General features: G+C 37.4%; 1 protein-coding gene across 1 annotated transcript; it reads left to right on the top strand.

Annotated features, from left to right (window-relative positions):
• The first annotated feature begins 294 nt into the window (after positions 1 to 294).
• Positions 295 to 2,807, top strand: LOC146532336 (protein spitz-like). The gene has a single exon (XM_085197272.1). It carries the CDS (start codon positions 756 to 758, stop codon positions 1,272 to 1,274), a length of 519 nt encoding a protein of 172 aa, XP_085053398.1. The 5' UTR covers positions 295 to 755; the 3' UTR covers positions 1,275 to 2,807.
• Positions 2,808 to 16,026: the final 13,219 nt, after the last annotated feature.

The raw sequence follows: 16,026 nt of genomic DNA on the forward strand, positions 1-16,026 counted from the left end.
AACTTCTATAACAAGCTGAAATATTTATTAATTCATAGTCATCAAACACCATCACAAAATATAAGCGCAGGGTTTTCAAATAATAAATAGATACATTATCACCGTTATACATTTATATTATAGTAATTTAGCTATTTATCTGGTTGAAAAAAATATGTGAAACGAAACTAAAAATTAATAACAAGTATATTAATTTACCGTCATAAGGCTCAAGTTTGCTGATACAATAAAAAAACATATAATGTCTGTATAAGCCTACACCAATGGGATTTTATCATCAGCTCTTTTGTCCCATACAAAAGAAAAAAGTACACGCACACACGGCTACGTACTACGCACACAGATACAACTGCGCGTGTGTACAGTGTGCGACGAGCGCACACTCAGTGCGCGGCGGAGTTCACCGCAGTCATTCTCGTCGGCAGATGGCGGATGCAGTGGACGCTTTCCGTCAGTCGTGCATAGACAACTCGCCGAGAACGGTCAACAGTGCCCCTGCGTACCGTTCAGCTCCATTTTGTGTGTTGTATACCTCGTATAGCAGTCGAACGGGACATTGTGTATGTGCTCCGCGGATAGTAGCGGGCCACGAGTGTTTCACTGCCGACATGCCCGCGGAGGGATCGATGCGACACCTCGGGCGCTCGTAGAGACGGGCGACATGTCCGGAGCCGCGGCCGCGAGCGAAGGGTTCGAGTTCGAAATTCGAAAGCGGTCATGTCATCCGGATTGGGCGTGAGCTTGTGTCCGATGCGATGCGATCGTTGGTAGTGTGGTGGGCGGTGGTGTCGGCGGCCGCGCTGGCGCACGCGTGCTCCAGCTCCATCTCCAAGCGGCCGGCGCGGCCCGCGCGCCCGCAGCCGGCCGCGCCCGCGCCCGCGCCGCGCCTCAACGTCACCTTCCCCACCTTCAAGTGCGAGCCCGACTACTCCGAGTACTACTGCCTCAACGGCGGCGCCTGCTTCACCGTGGTCATCTCCGACAGCCCCATCTACAACTGCGAGTGCCGCAGCGGCTTCGTGGGCCCGCGCTGCGAGTTCAAGGACCTGGACGACTCCTACGTGCTCACCAGCCGCCACCTCATGATGGAGACAGCTTCCATCGCGGGCGGCGCCACCGTGGCTGTGTTCCTGGCCATTCTAGTCTGCTTTGGCGCGTGGGTGCGCTTGCACCGCCGCGGCAAGGCGCCCCCGCAGCCCGAGCGCGGCCTGGTGCAGCTCGTGGCCGTGGCGGCGCCCCGGGGCCGCGTGCACTTGTGTCCTGCCGTGCCCTAGTGACTCCTCAGTGTACATAGTGTTGGACGGACCGACCGGGAGGTGTTAAATTTATGTGATAATTATTTTATGAAGCTCATAATTTATTTTGATGTATTTCAAATGTACATACCGTATTGGAGCCGCTCTGAAGTGTTGTGTTATTGTCAAATTTCAGTCTTTCTCTTGTTGTTTGTGAAATTCAGTGTATGGACTGGTGAGATCAGCGATAACTGTGTACCTAATGCTACCCGCTTCAACTAGAGCTGTTATGTTGTATATTGTTGGCACTATATAGCAGGATGTGGGTGCTTCGCCCCTCTCATACTAGATAATTGTTAGCTGTTTATAGTTCATGTTAAATTCTTATTGGAGTTCACACTACTTTGTTTACAATTGTAATTTGTCATTATGTTAGTGTGAGAGAAGCGGAGTGGCCGCTGGTGCCTCAGGTTCCACTGCATGTTATTGTTTTGTAATGTAGCAAATGTTTAGTAAGAGAGCCCAGGGGGCCTGGAGAGTGGTGGTGACAGGTGGCCACTGCGGCGGGTGTTGTATCAATGTTACTTGTATTTATAGTTGTATAGATTAGAAGTGATGAACTACAAGTGTGGAGTAGCGCAGTTCCTACCGCACATTCCATCCGCGAGTGTTTGGTATCAGTATTATTTTGTAATACGAATGTTAAGCCGGCAGCTTTACTTTATTTTTTAATTTATACCTGATATCCCGCTGGGATAGAGCTGTATTATATTCGTTTAAAGGCTGAGAGGTGACCTTGATGAGAAGGCTTCTTGTAATTTGTAAATATAGCCTGTGTAGGTATTTATTAGATATTTATAAACATTTATTTATTGACTGCTTATTTAGTTAAACTCGATGATCAGCCGCATCGACTCGCCTAATAACTATTAACGGTTGCATCTATGAAGCCCGCTAGGACGGCCTGCCCGCCAGTATGTGATGTATTCCCTCTGTAATTTCATTATGAATCTCGTTGAACATTGGATGGTGTGTAAGTGTGTAAACCCGCTCTCGCAGTGTAAACGGCCGAGCTCTTTTTCTCCTTTCCGACGCTAAATCTCATTGTTGACATTTCACTAATAATAATCCGTTTATTTCTGCCTATTATGTCTGTATTTTCGATGTTCTTCTAACTTGTGCGCCGGCCGCTTTATACTGCGAGAGTGGAATGAAAAAAATAGCAAATGTATTAAATGTATGTACTGTAATGCGAGTTTGGGAACTGATAAGTTGGCGTTGTTTTATTCTAGACCATTTTGCACCATTAGGTGGCCGTTTCATGTTTTTGACGTATCTGTTGAGTGATGTCACCATCTTCTCAGTTCCAAAATCGATTTAACGTTCGAGTCGAGTCCTGTGTCGTATCGATTCATATGAGATTGTTTATATGAACATTCCAAAGTATATGTAAAATATTACCTACATCGCTAATAATTTTGAAATATCTGTTAAGATGCTACATTGTTAATTATACAGTTTTCTATTGATCATTTGTTAAAAGAAAATTATACGAAACTAAATCCTTAGAAATGTTTTTCATTCGTCACGGCCGCCTTAAGTTCACCGCCTACACATGATCGCCATGTATTTTTCCATGAATGGACAAAGATGCATTGAATTCTACAATTTATCGAATATCTCCTCTGACCAAATATTTATGTACTCGCCGTGTGAGGGTGAGGGCGCTCCGTGTTAACGCGTCGAGCTGCTCGTTCACACATCCCAGCGAGAACTAACTTGGTCAGTAATCGATAATCATTTTAATCTTGACCTCCTTTTACATAAAGACTGAAAGATTTTTACCTTTTCGCTAATTGAAGTACGCTGCACGCCGGTCGGACCGGTTTCTATCGATAATCTAAATTGTGCAAATATTTTAATGAGAGGTTGAGTAACAGCGCGCGCGACGTCACAGCCGCAGACGAGCTCGTACGCATCACGCATTGCCAGTGGCCACCCACATTTGTGCAATCCACCTGTTATTTAAATTAGCCCAAAGATAACAATTTTCACGCTCGAAATTGAACGACAGTAATCGATATTAGCAATCACTCGCGTGTTTTACTCAATTTGTTAACATTTTTGAGTAATCTGTAATAAAAAAATATAATACTTTAAATTTACAAAGCGTGTATTTTGTCGGTTATAAATTATAATATGATTTGAAATTATAATAATATAAGAAAAAAATACGCTAATATAATTTTACAAATTGATGAAATGTAATTCGAGTACAGTATTTCCGTTTGACACGCCAAGTTACGCATAGGCCGCGTTTAATTTCGGGTCGCACGCAATTGAAAGCCGCCATTTCTCTCGTCGAGAGAGTAGAGGTACCTATAGTTGTGTAGCGTAGTGTTTTTAACGAACAATGCGGCTAGCGCGGGGCCTAGGAAAAAAAACGTCATGCCCATTGAGAGTCGGGGGGCATATTTTTATGAATAGTTACCCGCAGACCGTGGACCGTAGACCGTGGACCGCGGACCGCGGACCGGTCCGCCACCGGCGTTGTATGCATGAGTTCATTGAATGAACGCCCGTCCGTGTGTTGACATTCCCCGAAAACCTGCCCCGCCCGGAATAGAGCGATCCCGGTGGATCCGTCACTAGCGTTGCCAGGCGTCAGGATAAACAAGGACATAGCTAGGCTTTTTAATTGTGTTTCCGCCTAAACGGTCTTTGACTTAATTTAATGTATTACTTAATTTGAATAAACAGTAAGTATTTACTGATTTGGCTTTCGTTTTTACAATACAATTGAAGAATCTTGGCCGCCTTGAGGTAAGGTTTTCTGAACTAATAAAACAAAAATAATCAAAAGTAAGAAAAATACTACAATCAAATCGGCGCAGTCATCTATAGCCAAATTCCAGGCGGCCACGATTCGTCGACCTTACTGTATTTCACTAGAATCTAATAGGATTTATGGTAAATAGTCAAAAAAGCTTCGTTTTACATATAATTCTTTTGCCGTATTAGTACTAAGAAAATAAATCCTTATATTCAAAGTCCGGCTAAGCTGGCTGGTCTGTCCGGCTATTGGGTTTGGCGACCTGGCAACCCTAATCGTGACAGAAATAGACGCTTAGATTTAACTAAGTATTTGGGATTTCAATAGTTAAGTTGTCTGTTCGTCTGTTGTACGCGAGCAGGACGCCGGCCGCGGTCGAGGAGGCGATGGTGAAATATAGCTGTTCTTCAAAAAATCGGTTTTAACACTTTACACGCTTTTACACAACTATTTTTAGTTTCGGTTTTATCTGATATCGGTAGAAGGACCCTAATGTTAAGACACTCTCCTCTATCCGCCCAATTTCAAAAACGTTTCGTCCTGAGTGGCGGTACTCAACTCCGCGCTTTGTCGTAATATCAGAGCGAGAAAATGAAAATAACAAACAAAACAAAATACTCTTTATTGTACCATAGAAAAGATACATATATATACATGTATTAATACATAGAACAGTACAATTGGCGGCCTTATCGCTAAGAGAGCGATCTCTTCCAGACAACCTTTGGGTAGAGGAGAGAATACATGGTCTGAAAAGGGAAGGGGTGTACAGAGCTGATATCTAGTTTTACACACACACACATAAATACATACATACACACAAACATAAATATATAAATAAATATATAATACTTTGTTTATAAAATAATCTTTTTTTTTTCTGAACAAGACTACGACTAAAATAGTTCATACTCTGGAGTGGGAGTCGAACCCACAATCGTCGCGAATACTGTTAGACGGCCTTAAACACTCTTACACAACGTTTAATGATTTTACGTATAAATAAAGAATAATTGAGGCTGTCGTGTCGTCGGCCCAAGGATGTGACTGTAACGCGGCGGTTTATATTTCCATTTTCTTCGTTCTGGTGTCGAGGCAAAGCGTGGCGTTGAGTTCTGCCACTCAATACGCAATTCGGCAGAAAGTGGGGAACGGCGTGTCTTAACAGGTTCCCTCTGCCTATCCTGCTGTGTGCGGGATACCGCGTGAAGCTGATTTAATTTAATTTATTTTTTTAAAGAATACATGATTAATTAGACTAACATGTCTTGTTACGGAGATTAGTTTTATTTAAAATCCTTGAATTGCATACTAAAGTAATAAATATCACAAATTAACACATTTTGACATCACTTTTTTACATAAAAAATGTAAAAGTCTAAAAATACCCGATGATCTGTATAATTTCACAACTTTGAGAAATTATAAAGTGACGCAACAGTGCCTATTGTATAACGAAGTCTCCTGTTCTATGATTAAGCTGCAATTAATTTAAAATTCTAACTAAGTATCTGTCAGTTTGGAACTAGGTTATTTATGTATAACAAATAATATGGTTAATCCTTACGACATATTGGTTAATTAAGGTGGATATAAATATGCAAAAGCTAGTTGTTGGTTCGATTCCCACTTTAAAAAAATAATTAAATGAAGAAATAAGGAATTATTGTCCTCGCTCCGGTAAACGGCGGCGTTGAGTTGGATGTTGAAAGTGGGGAGCGGAGTGTCTTAACAGTCGGTTCCCTCTGCTTACCTTATGCTTTCGCATAGACTGAGGCGTAGTTGTTAAAGAGATGCTTATGTTAATCTTAAAATATTTCTTTCGGTTTCGTTAGATTAATATTGCGGCATTGCAAATTATTGTGTTATACAACTTGTAAATTGAAGAACGGGGTGATGTATTATTATGTTCTCCGTGTAAATATACTAATCTAATGGAATAAATCTCTATACAAACAAATTAAAAAAAAAAACCTAACGTAAAAAATAAATAAAACACAAATTTATTTTATTAGGTCCACAAAGCAAAACTGTGAATGAACACATCAGCCCAACATTTGGCGACGTGCAGCGTCGACCAGCACAACCTGGTCTTCCTCGCCCCCTGACCTCAAGACAAGATAACCAGATCCAGGGTAAAGTTAGGACATGCTGTGGCTCTTTGGTCTGGTCGGTGTTTGAGACGCAGCGTCGCTCTGCCCACGCTCGTCGGTTATGGGCATGGCAGTGTAGTGGTCATTTCGTCCAATTAACATGCCTACGTGGCGGCCCACTTTGTTATTATACACCGCGAAAATCTTCCTACTTCATTCATTTTGGTGTGCTAGTTGTTTTATTTGGGTTTGCTTGTTTTTAATATAATGCTAATATATTCTATATGTATAATAGAATTGTAACTGATCGTTGTCTGCACATGGAAGGCATATAAGAAAATCTATTGTTGGGGACATGTACCCATGTAATAGAACCCAAAAAAATGATTTGTCAGTTTGTCGGTTTGTTTCTAAAGCGTTATTCACGCAAAATCTCAGAAACGATTTGAAGCTATTATTGGCTATTGTATTTTGAAAAACTTTCCTTTAAATTGTTAGTAAGTGTTAGTTTTATATAAATCGGTTCATAAAAAAAGTTTTATTATTATAAATGATTTTATTCGACAACATTATAATAAATTTATTGAATTTCCTGAATCCTTAGTTTCCAATGTATGGATAATGTTATTAGAACACGAAGGTTATTTAGATTAGTAAAGAAATATTTGTGTAGTTCCAGCGGGCGAAGCCACGTGCGGGTCGTTAGTATAATTTAAATATAGATTGTTATATCTATACTAATATTCTAAAGCTGAAGAGATTATTTGGTTGAACGTGTGAAATCTCAGGAACAACTTATTGGAATTGAAATAAATAGTATAGTAGTTTATAGAGAACAGGTTAAAGGTTAAATAGACTATACAATAATGTTTAATTTAATCCAAATATATATATATATATATATATATTTTACATTTTTCTTTTCAAAAATAAATATTATTTCACTAAGTACATAACACAGACCGACAATATAACTACAAATTTGTAGTAGCTATATCACTACGTATAATTTGACACCTTGTTGCATTGCACCAGTGGTGACAATGGCGTGCGCTGTTTCTAATCCTTTAGTTTGCGGATGTACTATTGAATTATGCCACTCGGTTAATTTCTAAATGATTTCATTAGCGCGAATGCTTCACAAATGACAAATATGGGGCAATCTGCACTTCCTCACGCGGTGCAGTGGGACTGTCTCTGTTGTGGGTTGGAACAGTGTCTGGGAAGTTGGTTGGAAAATAGAGAATGGAGTGCCTTAACACTGCCATGTAGGAAAAACCGTGGACCTGGCTATGAATTACTTACGGGTACTGTTGATTGAAGAAAATAGTATATTTTACTTATTAATTTTTATAAATATTTTTTGGGGTCGTAGAGTAAAGCAATTAATTAAAAGAGATTATAAATTATATTAATTTGACGCAATGTTTGCACGATCGAGGCCCGTTCGAGGGTTTTTTTATTTCACCTTTAAGTTTAATTATTTTGTAATTAGTAAATGAAGTTACTTATCGATAGGTTCTGCTTAGATGCGGATCGTGTATGTAGTAAACACAAATAGCTATATAACAACAGGTATATTATGAAAATAAAACGTTTTTGCTGTACGCTTTATTCTGCTCATAGCACAGTATGCAAACATAACCTAATATTAAGACAAAAATAGGGGTTCTCCGCCTTCCGCCTGATTTTGAGCGGAAGTTAACGCCGCATAATAAAGAATTAACAACGAAAAACTTAACTTAATTAACAATGAACACCAATAATCAGTTCCAAGTCCATCATTCCAGTGGACACACCGAAGGAGATGACATCTTAAACGCTCGTCGAGTAAGGCCAGTTTTTGCCCCGGCATATCTTTCACCCGGCCAGTTTGAGGCCACAAGGATAGAATATTGTTGACAGCGAACCAGTCGTGTCAGTTTTTCGTCCTGCACCTGTGACCGTCAGGCTGGAAGCCCATGCTTCCTGCGACAGATGGCGGCACGTGCTCGATGCTGTTATACAAAAACATTGCAATATAAATCGACTCGTGAGCTATCTTTGCACGACATTCTCTGAATGACAGATAGATTTGTTATTAAAAAATGAATTATTTTTTTTTAAACTAAAAACCTCGTATCTCGGAGTTGTTGAGTTCATCTCGAAAAAAATAGCAACTTTGATGATACGTAGGTATAGTTAATATTTTGGACATTTACATGCAAATTTCGACTATTCATTACCATATATTGACACTAATTAGTAGATAATTATTAAATATAATAATGGTCAAATTAAATAAACTCATACTCCAATTATACTCATTAAATAAAACATGTATCATTATATTTAATTATAATAACATATCTTTGCATTTTTTTTTATTTTAATAGTCTTTATTACATATATTTATAGTCTGTGTGGCAGTTTTTGTCTATTAAAAAGTTAGGTTCGAGGGTGGGCCTAAAAAAAAGTGAAACGCACGTGTCACCTGCCTTTTATCTCGCTATTGTTTTACTGAGAGGCTGTCGTCGGGCGTGCGTTGTTACCGAAATAATTTTAATTGGTAGTCAATTATCAAGTAGGTATATAAGTAATTATGTCAGGTACTTACTACTGAGGTGCTGAACACGGCTTTTGTTTGTTAGCCGCGAGCGGGATATCGATTTTTTTGAAGACTACTTCACTTGTAATTAAAAAGGCAGAGGCACGCTGTAAATCGATTTTGATCGGACAGTGTTATGATCAACTTTTATAGAAAAGAAATCACTAATTTAATAAAAAATATATATATTATCCAAATTAAGAGTACCTACACAGTAATTAATTTTGTTTTGTTTAATTATTATAATAAATATACGTATTAATTATAATATGTTTAGTTATAAAATAATTAGCAAACACTTTTTTGGCATGAGAAAATCGCTATAGTGATGTGTATTTAAAGAAAAATCTGTCATGTTTTAATCGGATCATAAAGTTTTATGTTGGGAATGTCTCGAATATAGTCTTATTTTAATTATTAATTTTATTTTATATTCTGGTTGTCTCTAGACTAAATGGCGTCGTGGGCTTATAAATAATATTATACATAATATGTTTCTATAATTTTCTGTCCATTTCTGCATTGATTTTTAATAAGGTTGTTTTCAAGGTAGTCTGTTATTTTTTGGCTTGTATTTTTGAATAAACTTTTAGCGTTTTATGTATCACGATTCGCAATGAGTTATTATGACAGTTAAATAATTTATTTAAGATACTAAACAATTAGTAGATTATTACATCTACTAATTTTTATTAAAGTGCACCTCAAATATTATTATCTGGAGATCTTCTTGAGGTCTGCCACTCAACACGCAATGCCTCCAGAATTCGGCGGAAAATAGGGAACTTAGTGTCTTAAACTTAGTGTCTCTGCCTACCCTGTTATGCACAGGATACAGGCGTGACGCTAAAAATACATATATATATATATATTTACCTTCTTTTCCATTCTTCCCTAACAAAATAAGTTGAATTGCGCACAGAATATTTTTTTGAGCAATACTACAGATTTCCATGGAAACGCATATTTTATTCATCATGAAGTAGGTATGCTTGGGTGCAAGTGACGTAACCTGGTCGTCGCCGGCCGCATCGGCCACGACCGCGGACCTACGCTACCTGCCCACGTGTAGAGTTGGCGATGAATGGCCAGCCATCATTGTAGATAAATATAATTATAATATTATCATATTAAACATTGATGACTGTAAACACGACGGTCATGGGTTCGATTCCCCCTCGGGGCAATAAATTATAAAATTTTTAAATTCTTTCCTCTACTCTTCTTTCATTTCTCTTACTTAACCACTCAACACGCAGTGTTTCGAAAATTTGGCGGAAACTGGGGAACAGAGTATCTTAGGTTTTCTTTGCCCAAAAATTATATTAATTTCACGCTGTATCCCGCATGTACCTATTAGGATAGCCCTAGGAGATCTATTAATCTATTGTGAATTTCTTTTGCCAAAGAAAGGGTTTGCTAATTATTTTAATATAGCCATTCACTCACGCCTTGTTCCTATTTTTCTATACTATATTACTATTACATCATGAGCTGTTGGATAGGCTTATTGGTTTTTATTTCTGAACTTCACGTTCATAAGGACACTGTTCTCTACTTTCCGACCAAATTCAAGACTTTGCGTTTTGAGTGGCCCTTTCTAACTAGAGCGAGAAAATAGAAGCCGTGGGGGCGCAGCATCTGACTGCAATCGTGACGTGAGCATGACAGCACCACTCAAGGCGCAATTTCTCGAACTGGGAGGTGCTTGGAAAACGGAATAGGATACAGCGTGTGTATAAAAAAGCTTCCTTTCCTAAAATAAGCCTACCATTTTATTTCTAAGAACTTAACAGCGGCACAAGTATTGTAGGCTATGAAAGGTATGTCAGTACTTATAGCTAAATAATAATGAATAACTGGTACCCTCGTGCGTCACTTCGATTTCCCTTCGGGGTCCTTTGATCGATTGGTCTGGTGTGTGACAGTATGATAACTTGGCGAATCGGTATTTCTTTTAACTCTTTTGAAGTAGTTTTTTTTGTAGGAGGTACCTGCTTTATTTGCTAATAATACGTGATTATTATATTAAACCTATAATAATAAATATTAAGGCCAGTCGTGGCGCAGGAGCAAAGCGTGTGACTCTAAGCGCGACAGGTTGTAGGTTTGATTCCCTCTCGAGGAAATAACATATTTGATTTTGCTTCCTCTGGTAACGGGGCAAAACGACGTGTTGAGTTCCGCGAAAGTAGGGAACGGAAATTATTACGGGTACGAAAACGGTGTCTTTAAATCAAAAATCTTGTTGTTAGTAAAGTACTTAAAAGTAATAAAAAATGTGAAGTAGAGTTTTTATTTGACTTTATGTTTTTATGACTTATTCACATTTCTACATCTTTTAATTCGTATATTTAGTTTATTTTTTTTTTCAGAAAATGACGCGTTATAGGAACTACTTGTTATGTCATAAAGCCTAACTACCAACACTATATTATAAAATAGTACACCTTAAGTAATCCTTAAGTAATTTTCAAACAATAGGTAGCCACATGTATGAGTCATACAACGTATACTAACGTTCGTGCTATGTGACGACGACTCCCTAATTAGGACAAAGCTATCGAGATAGGCTTTACATCAGAGATATAATCATTGGATAAACATTAAACAAAAGTTGTATAAGCAACAAAGGAGACGATTTCTTATATATTTAATGGATAATTCTAAATTAGGTTTTATTTTTTTGGTAGACGGGAAGATAGTATTGTGATATCGGGGGCCGGGCGGTATGTGTCTACTCCAGATTAGTTTTGTGCCCACCCCAGAAATTTTATTAACAAAATTTATCCTAAAAAAATAAAATTAAATCCCATCCGACCTGTTCAAAATAAAACTATATTTTGAGAACGTTCTACATGACACTCGGTGTTTAGCTTATTTTTTCAGAGACTTTCATATTTTCGTCTTGAAGTGGATCATACTCAAATTTAGAAAAAAAAAAACAACATTATTGTAATTTAAAAAACATTCGAGAATTATTGAGAAACAAGTAAACATATCCTAAATTAGTAGACATTTAGTAGGTAATTTAGGTGAAACTTTATGTTAAGTATTTCCCTTTTATACGAACAAGGGTTAGCATACACGACTTTGTAATTTGCAAGTTTCTTCAAATACCTAAGAATTAACATATTTTCTTAATACGCATAAATATCCTTTGATTTGTTTGGATGCGGGCGTCGACTGCCGACCGTCGCCTCGACCTTTTCAGCTTCATGTTGTGTCCCGTATATACCCGGGTAGGCAGAAGTAACCTATTGCGCAAAAAGAATAGGTAACATGTTTAGTTCTTTTTTCATCCCAATGAAATTTGATTCAAATTCTACTTATATATAACAAGATTACCTATTCTATTTACATAAATAAAAAAATAGAATAAGTTAAATATTTATCCTTATTGATGTATTAATGTCGCACTGGGCTCTGTCCCAATTTCTGAGTAGTTCTAACCCGCAAGCTAACAGGATTTGTGGAGGTGTACACACACAGGTGTAGGTTATTCATTAATTTCCTTTAGTTGCTTTTAAAATAAGATTTAAGAACAGTTAATTAGGTAAATAATTACATTTTGAATAATATTTATTATCGTATTAATTTCTGAAGAGACTGCTCGATAAGACAATTCAAATTCGTACTCGCCGGCCGCTTTAATTAATTTTGAAGATTTGACTACGGTGCCAAAATTAGACACTAATAACCTGTCACTAAGTTTTAAGCCGCCTAACGAACTACGGAGCGAGTTAAGATCGGAGTCTCTTTTAAGAATAAAATCAGTACCTAATGCAGTTATCCGAAAAAGAAGCGGAGTTACCGACATCGCTCGCAGAATTAGTATGTTGACGTGCAGTGGGCTGGACACATCTGTCCAAGGACCGTTGGAGCAGGCCTAGGGCACCTTCCGGATCGAAGCACCGACGACCTATAAAGGTTGCTGGCTTCGATTGGATGCGTCGAATAAAGGCCAGACCGGGAGCTCTGGCGCAGTCTGTGGGAGGCCTATGTCCAGCCATGAACCCAAACACTCGCAGTGGACCCATTTGATTGATTGATCGACACATCCGCTTTTAATTTTTGGCTGGAAGAGATTTCATATAAATATTAGTCCTAGAGTAGATTACAGTAGACATTGTTTTTATATTTTGTTTCTAGATCCAAATCTAATTCGAAATTGAAGCCGCTACCTAAAACATTATTAAATGCCAAAATACATATCGTAAGAAGATACCGCGGGTACAAACAAGGGATCTAAACAATATAACCTCTAAACAAACAACCACTGACCGGCGACCGCCAAACTAAAATATGTCTCTTATTTACAACAATACACACCGTCAACACTATTGTTTTATTGCAAAACCTAAACATGTTTTGTTTAGAATTAATGTTTTTAATATAGATTTCCTTATATAATAGTATTTATTAGTAATTAAACTATGATATCAATAATAAGAATAACAAGACTAGAAACAGTCGTACGCGTTACGCGTACGTCGCCTGGTGTTACTGCGTTTGACTAAACGCAATGACTGTTGGTTTCATTTCCACTCGGGGGTAGTATACGCTCTAGTAGTCCGCACAATCCGTTCCCATTAAGACACTTTCGTTCCCTGAGGCATTGCGTGTTAAGTGGCTTAGCTCAACGTCGTGCTTTTGACTACGTTACTCTGGTAATGAGGCGAGGAAATCAAAATATTACATTTTGTATTTCCTCGATTGGGAATCGAACTCACTACCTGTCGTGTGTGTCATACTTGTGTCCACTACTGGCACGTTTTTTTGTTCGTAAAAAATTATATAATTCAAATAAGTATATACTATCTACAATAAACTGTTTTTAAAAGTATAAGTTAAGATGTAACTACTTAAAATATACAAAAAAAAGTACATCACAAGTAGTTCACCTCAAAATGGCGTATCAGTTCCGACCTTTCTAACACCACTGTCAATACTAATAATAACTAATAATAATAATTCTTAAGGCTATCTTAACAAGGTTTCTTATATTTTAAATATACCACCACCACCACCACCAAATAGCTGTGCAAGAAGCTGTTACGCACGTATCATTAGTTTGGACTGACGGCGAAACGAGAGTCGATTGCGAAATAATGTCATGACAGGGTTTTCATGTAGAACTAACAGACTTAGTAAATTGTACTTTTAACTGTTTTCAACATTGTTAAAGACTTGGGAATAAAACTTTTTAAGAAAAGTGGAAAAAATTCAGAGAGTCAGAGGCAATTGGACAGTTTCTCAGAGTTTCATCAAAAATATTATATGTTTTCTTTAAAACAATTATAGATTCAAGTCTATAAAGTACTGTAGAGTACACAGTTTGTCGACTTTTTGATCTCCCCCATTTTCCCTTATTTGGGGAAATTATTATATTTGAAGTATTTTAATTTTCTAGCTTATATAGATAGGGCGTGGCATTGGTGGCGGGGCTTATTTTTGCATCAACGCCGCAAAGCAACATCAGGAACACGCAAAATGTCAAAAATTAAGCAACAAGTGGAAATGGAATGCTGCTGTTTTAAGTAAATAATTTTACTGACTAATTATAGAATATTTTAAAACTTCAGGCACGATTTAAATTGACTTTCATCGTGTACTACGGAAAAATTACATCTGCGCTATTAAGGTATTGTAAAATTTATATATATTCGTTACTTAAAAGTATATTATAAAAAATTAAATGACTCTCCCAATATAAGATGCTCCATATTTAGCATCAGTTAACAGATTCCCAAGAAGATCTTTCAAAAAGGAAAACCAATATATCCAAACTTATTTACATACAAACTGTAAAGGTTTGTAACTCAATAATAAACAATCGATAATATATACAAAATTGGTATTTTTTCGTAGAATACCTCGCACGCCTTCAAGTAAAAGGTGAAAAGTATTCGAATACTATTCCGTTTAGAAAACTGAGTAAACAGCTGAGACAAATCTCACGAGTCGAGTGGTACGCGGCGTGGGAGACCTCGTACTAGGTGTATGTGCAGACGTCACTCACTAAAAACCTGTTGGACGATGAACCTGGGCACGTAATGACGGGGTTTTGTCATTTTGTTAGGCACATCTAGGGGAAGTGCGTCTTTGTGTTAGGTGGTATAATTTAACGCCGTTGTTTGTCTAATGAGATGTGAGAATGGCTATAATTGTTGAATGAAATCAAGCTCGGAAATGTCACATGTGCTGTCTGCACATATACTGTACATATTACTCCAACTTAACGTCAAGCTTTACTATATTTAAAAGAATACCAGACGCGACCGTCTAATTTTGATATAGCGTGTTGAGTGGCGAAATGCCCCGCTTTATCTTCTCACCAGAGTGAGGAAACGAAAATAAATCATTCCCCTGAGTGGAAATCGAACCAAAAACCGTTGTTCCTACACTACTGTAGCCAAATTTATAAATAGAAATAAGTAAGTTATAGTAAGTTTTCTCGTAAAAAATATTGAATTTATTTATAGCAAGTTCAATTCATAAATTATAACAAACATGGTTGTAAATAAATATGAAAATCATATGTTGCTATATTTGGGTTTTAAAGCAATATTTTAATTTGATATTACATAAATCTTTTGTGTTTATGGCTTTCGAATGAACACTTTTATTAGATGTGTGTTAATTTTTCATAATCACGAGATTAGTTCCAAATGTAGGTGTAAACATATGTAATAATCATTGCCCCCATTCGACTGGGGCTAGTTTCATATATGTAAAGCAGAGTAGGCAGAGGGAACCTAGCGTTAAGGTACCTACTATTCTTCACTTTATGTATTGCGTAATTTTCGAGCTATCATAATAATAATAATAATATAATAATAATATTCATTTATTTCAAAAAAAATTGTAGTTCATAACAAAAACAGTTTATCAAGTGGTCAAACCCAACTACCAGAGTGAGGAAATGAAAATAACTTTCCCCAAGGGAACTGAACCCACAATCGTCGCGTTTACGGTTGAGGCTTTCAGATAAATGTATTTCAAAAAGCTTATTTTAAGACAATATATTTCATCATACACTAATAAGCTTCCGGTGTTAAAATTGAAAAACGAAAAGTATAATGAAGTTATTTTCATAGTTTTTCCGGATGTATATTACAATTAACGAATGTTTTGTGCCAAAATGTGATTCATAGACAAGTATTATAGTTATATTAGTGAAGTAAATCGTCGGCATCCTACTTACGGCAATTGGTGTGATGGCGGCGCTTCCCGCGCAAAAGTGACGCGCGGTGACAAATGACACGCGCACATGGG

The sequence above is a fragment of the Heliconius melpomene genome, chromosome 14, assembly GCF_056956725.1.
Source record: "Heliconius melpomene rosina isolate 202511_hmr_F chromosome 14, ASM5695672v1, whole genome shotgun sequence".
NCBI classification, from domain to species: Eukaryota; Metazoa; Arthropoda; class Insecta; order Lepidoptera; family Nymphalidae; genus Heliconius; species Heliconius melpomene.

What these genes read in the sequence shown, in the direction of transcription:
- LOC146532336 (XM_085197272.1), top strand. Translation starts at nt 756, where the DNA reads ATGCGATCGTTGGTAGTGTGGTGGGCGGTGGTGTCGGCGGCCGCGCTG.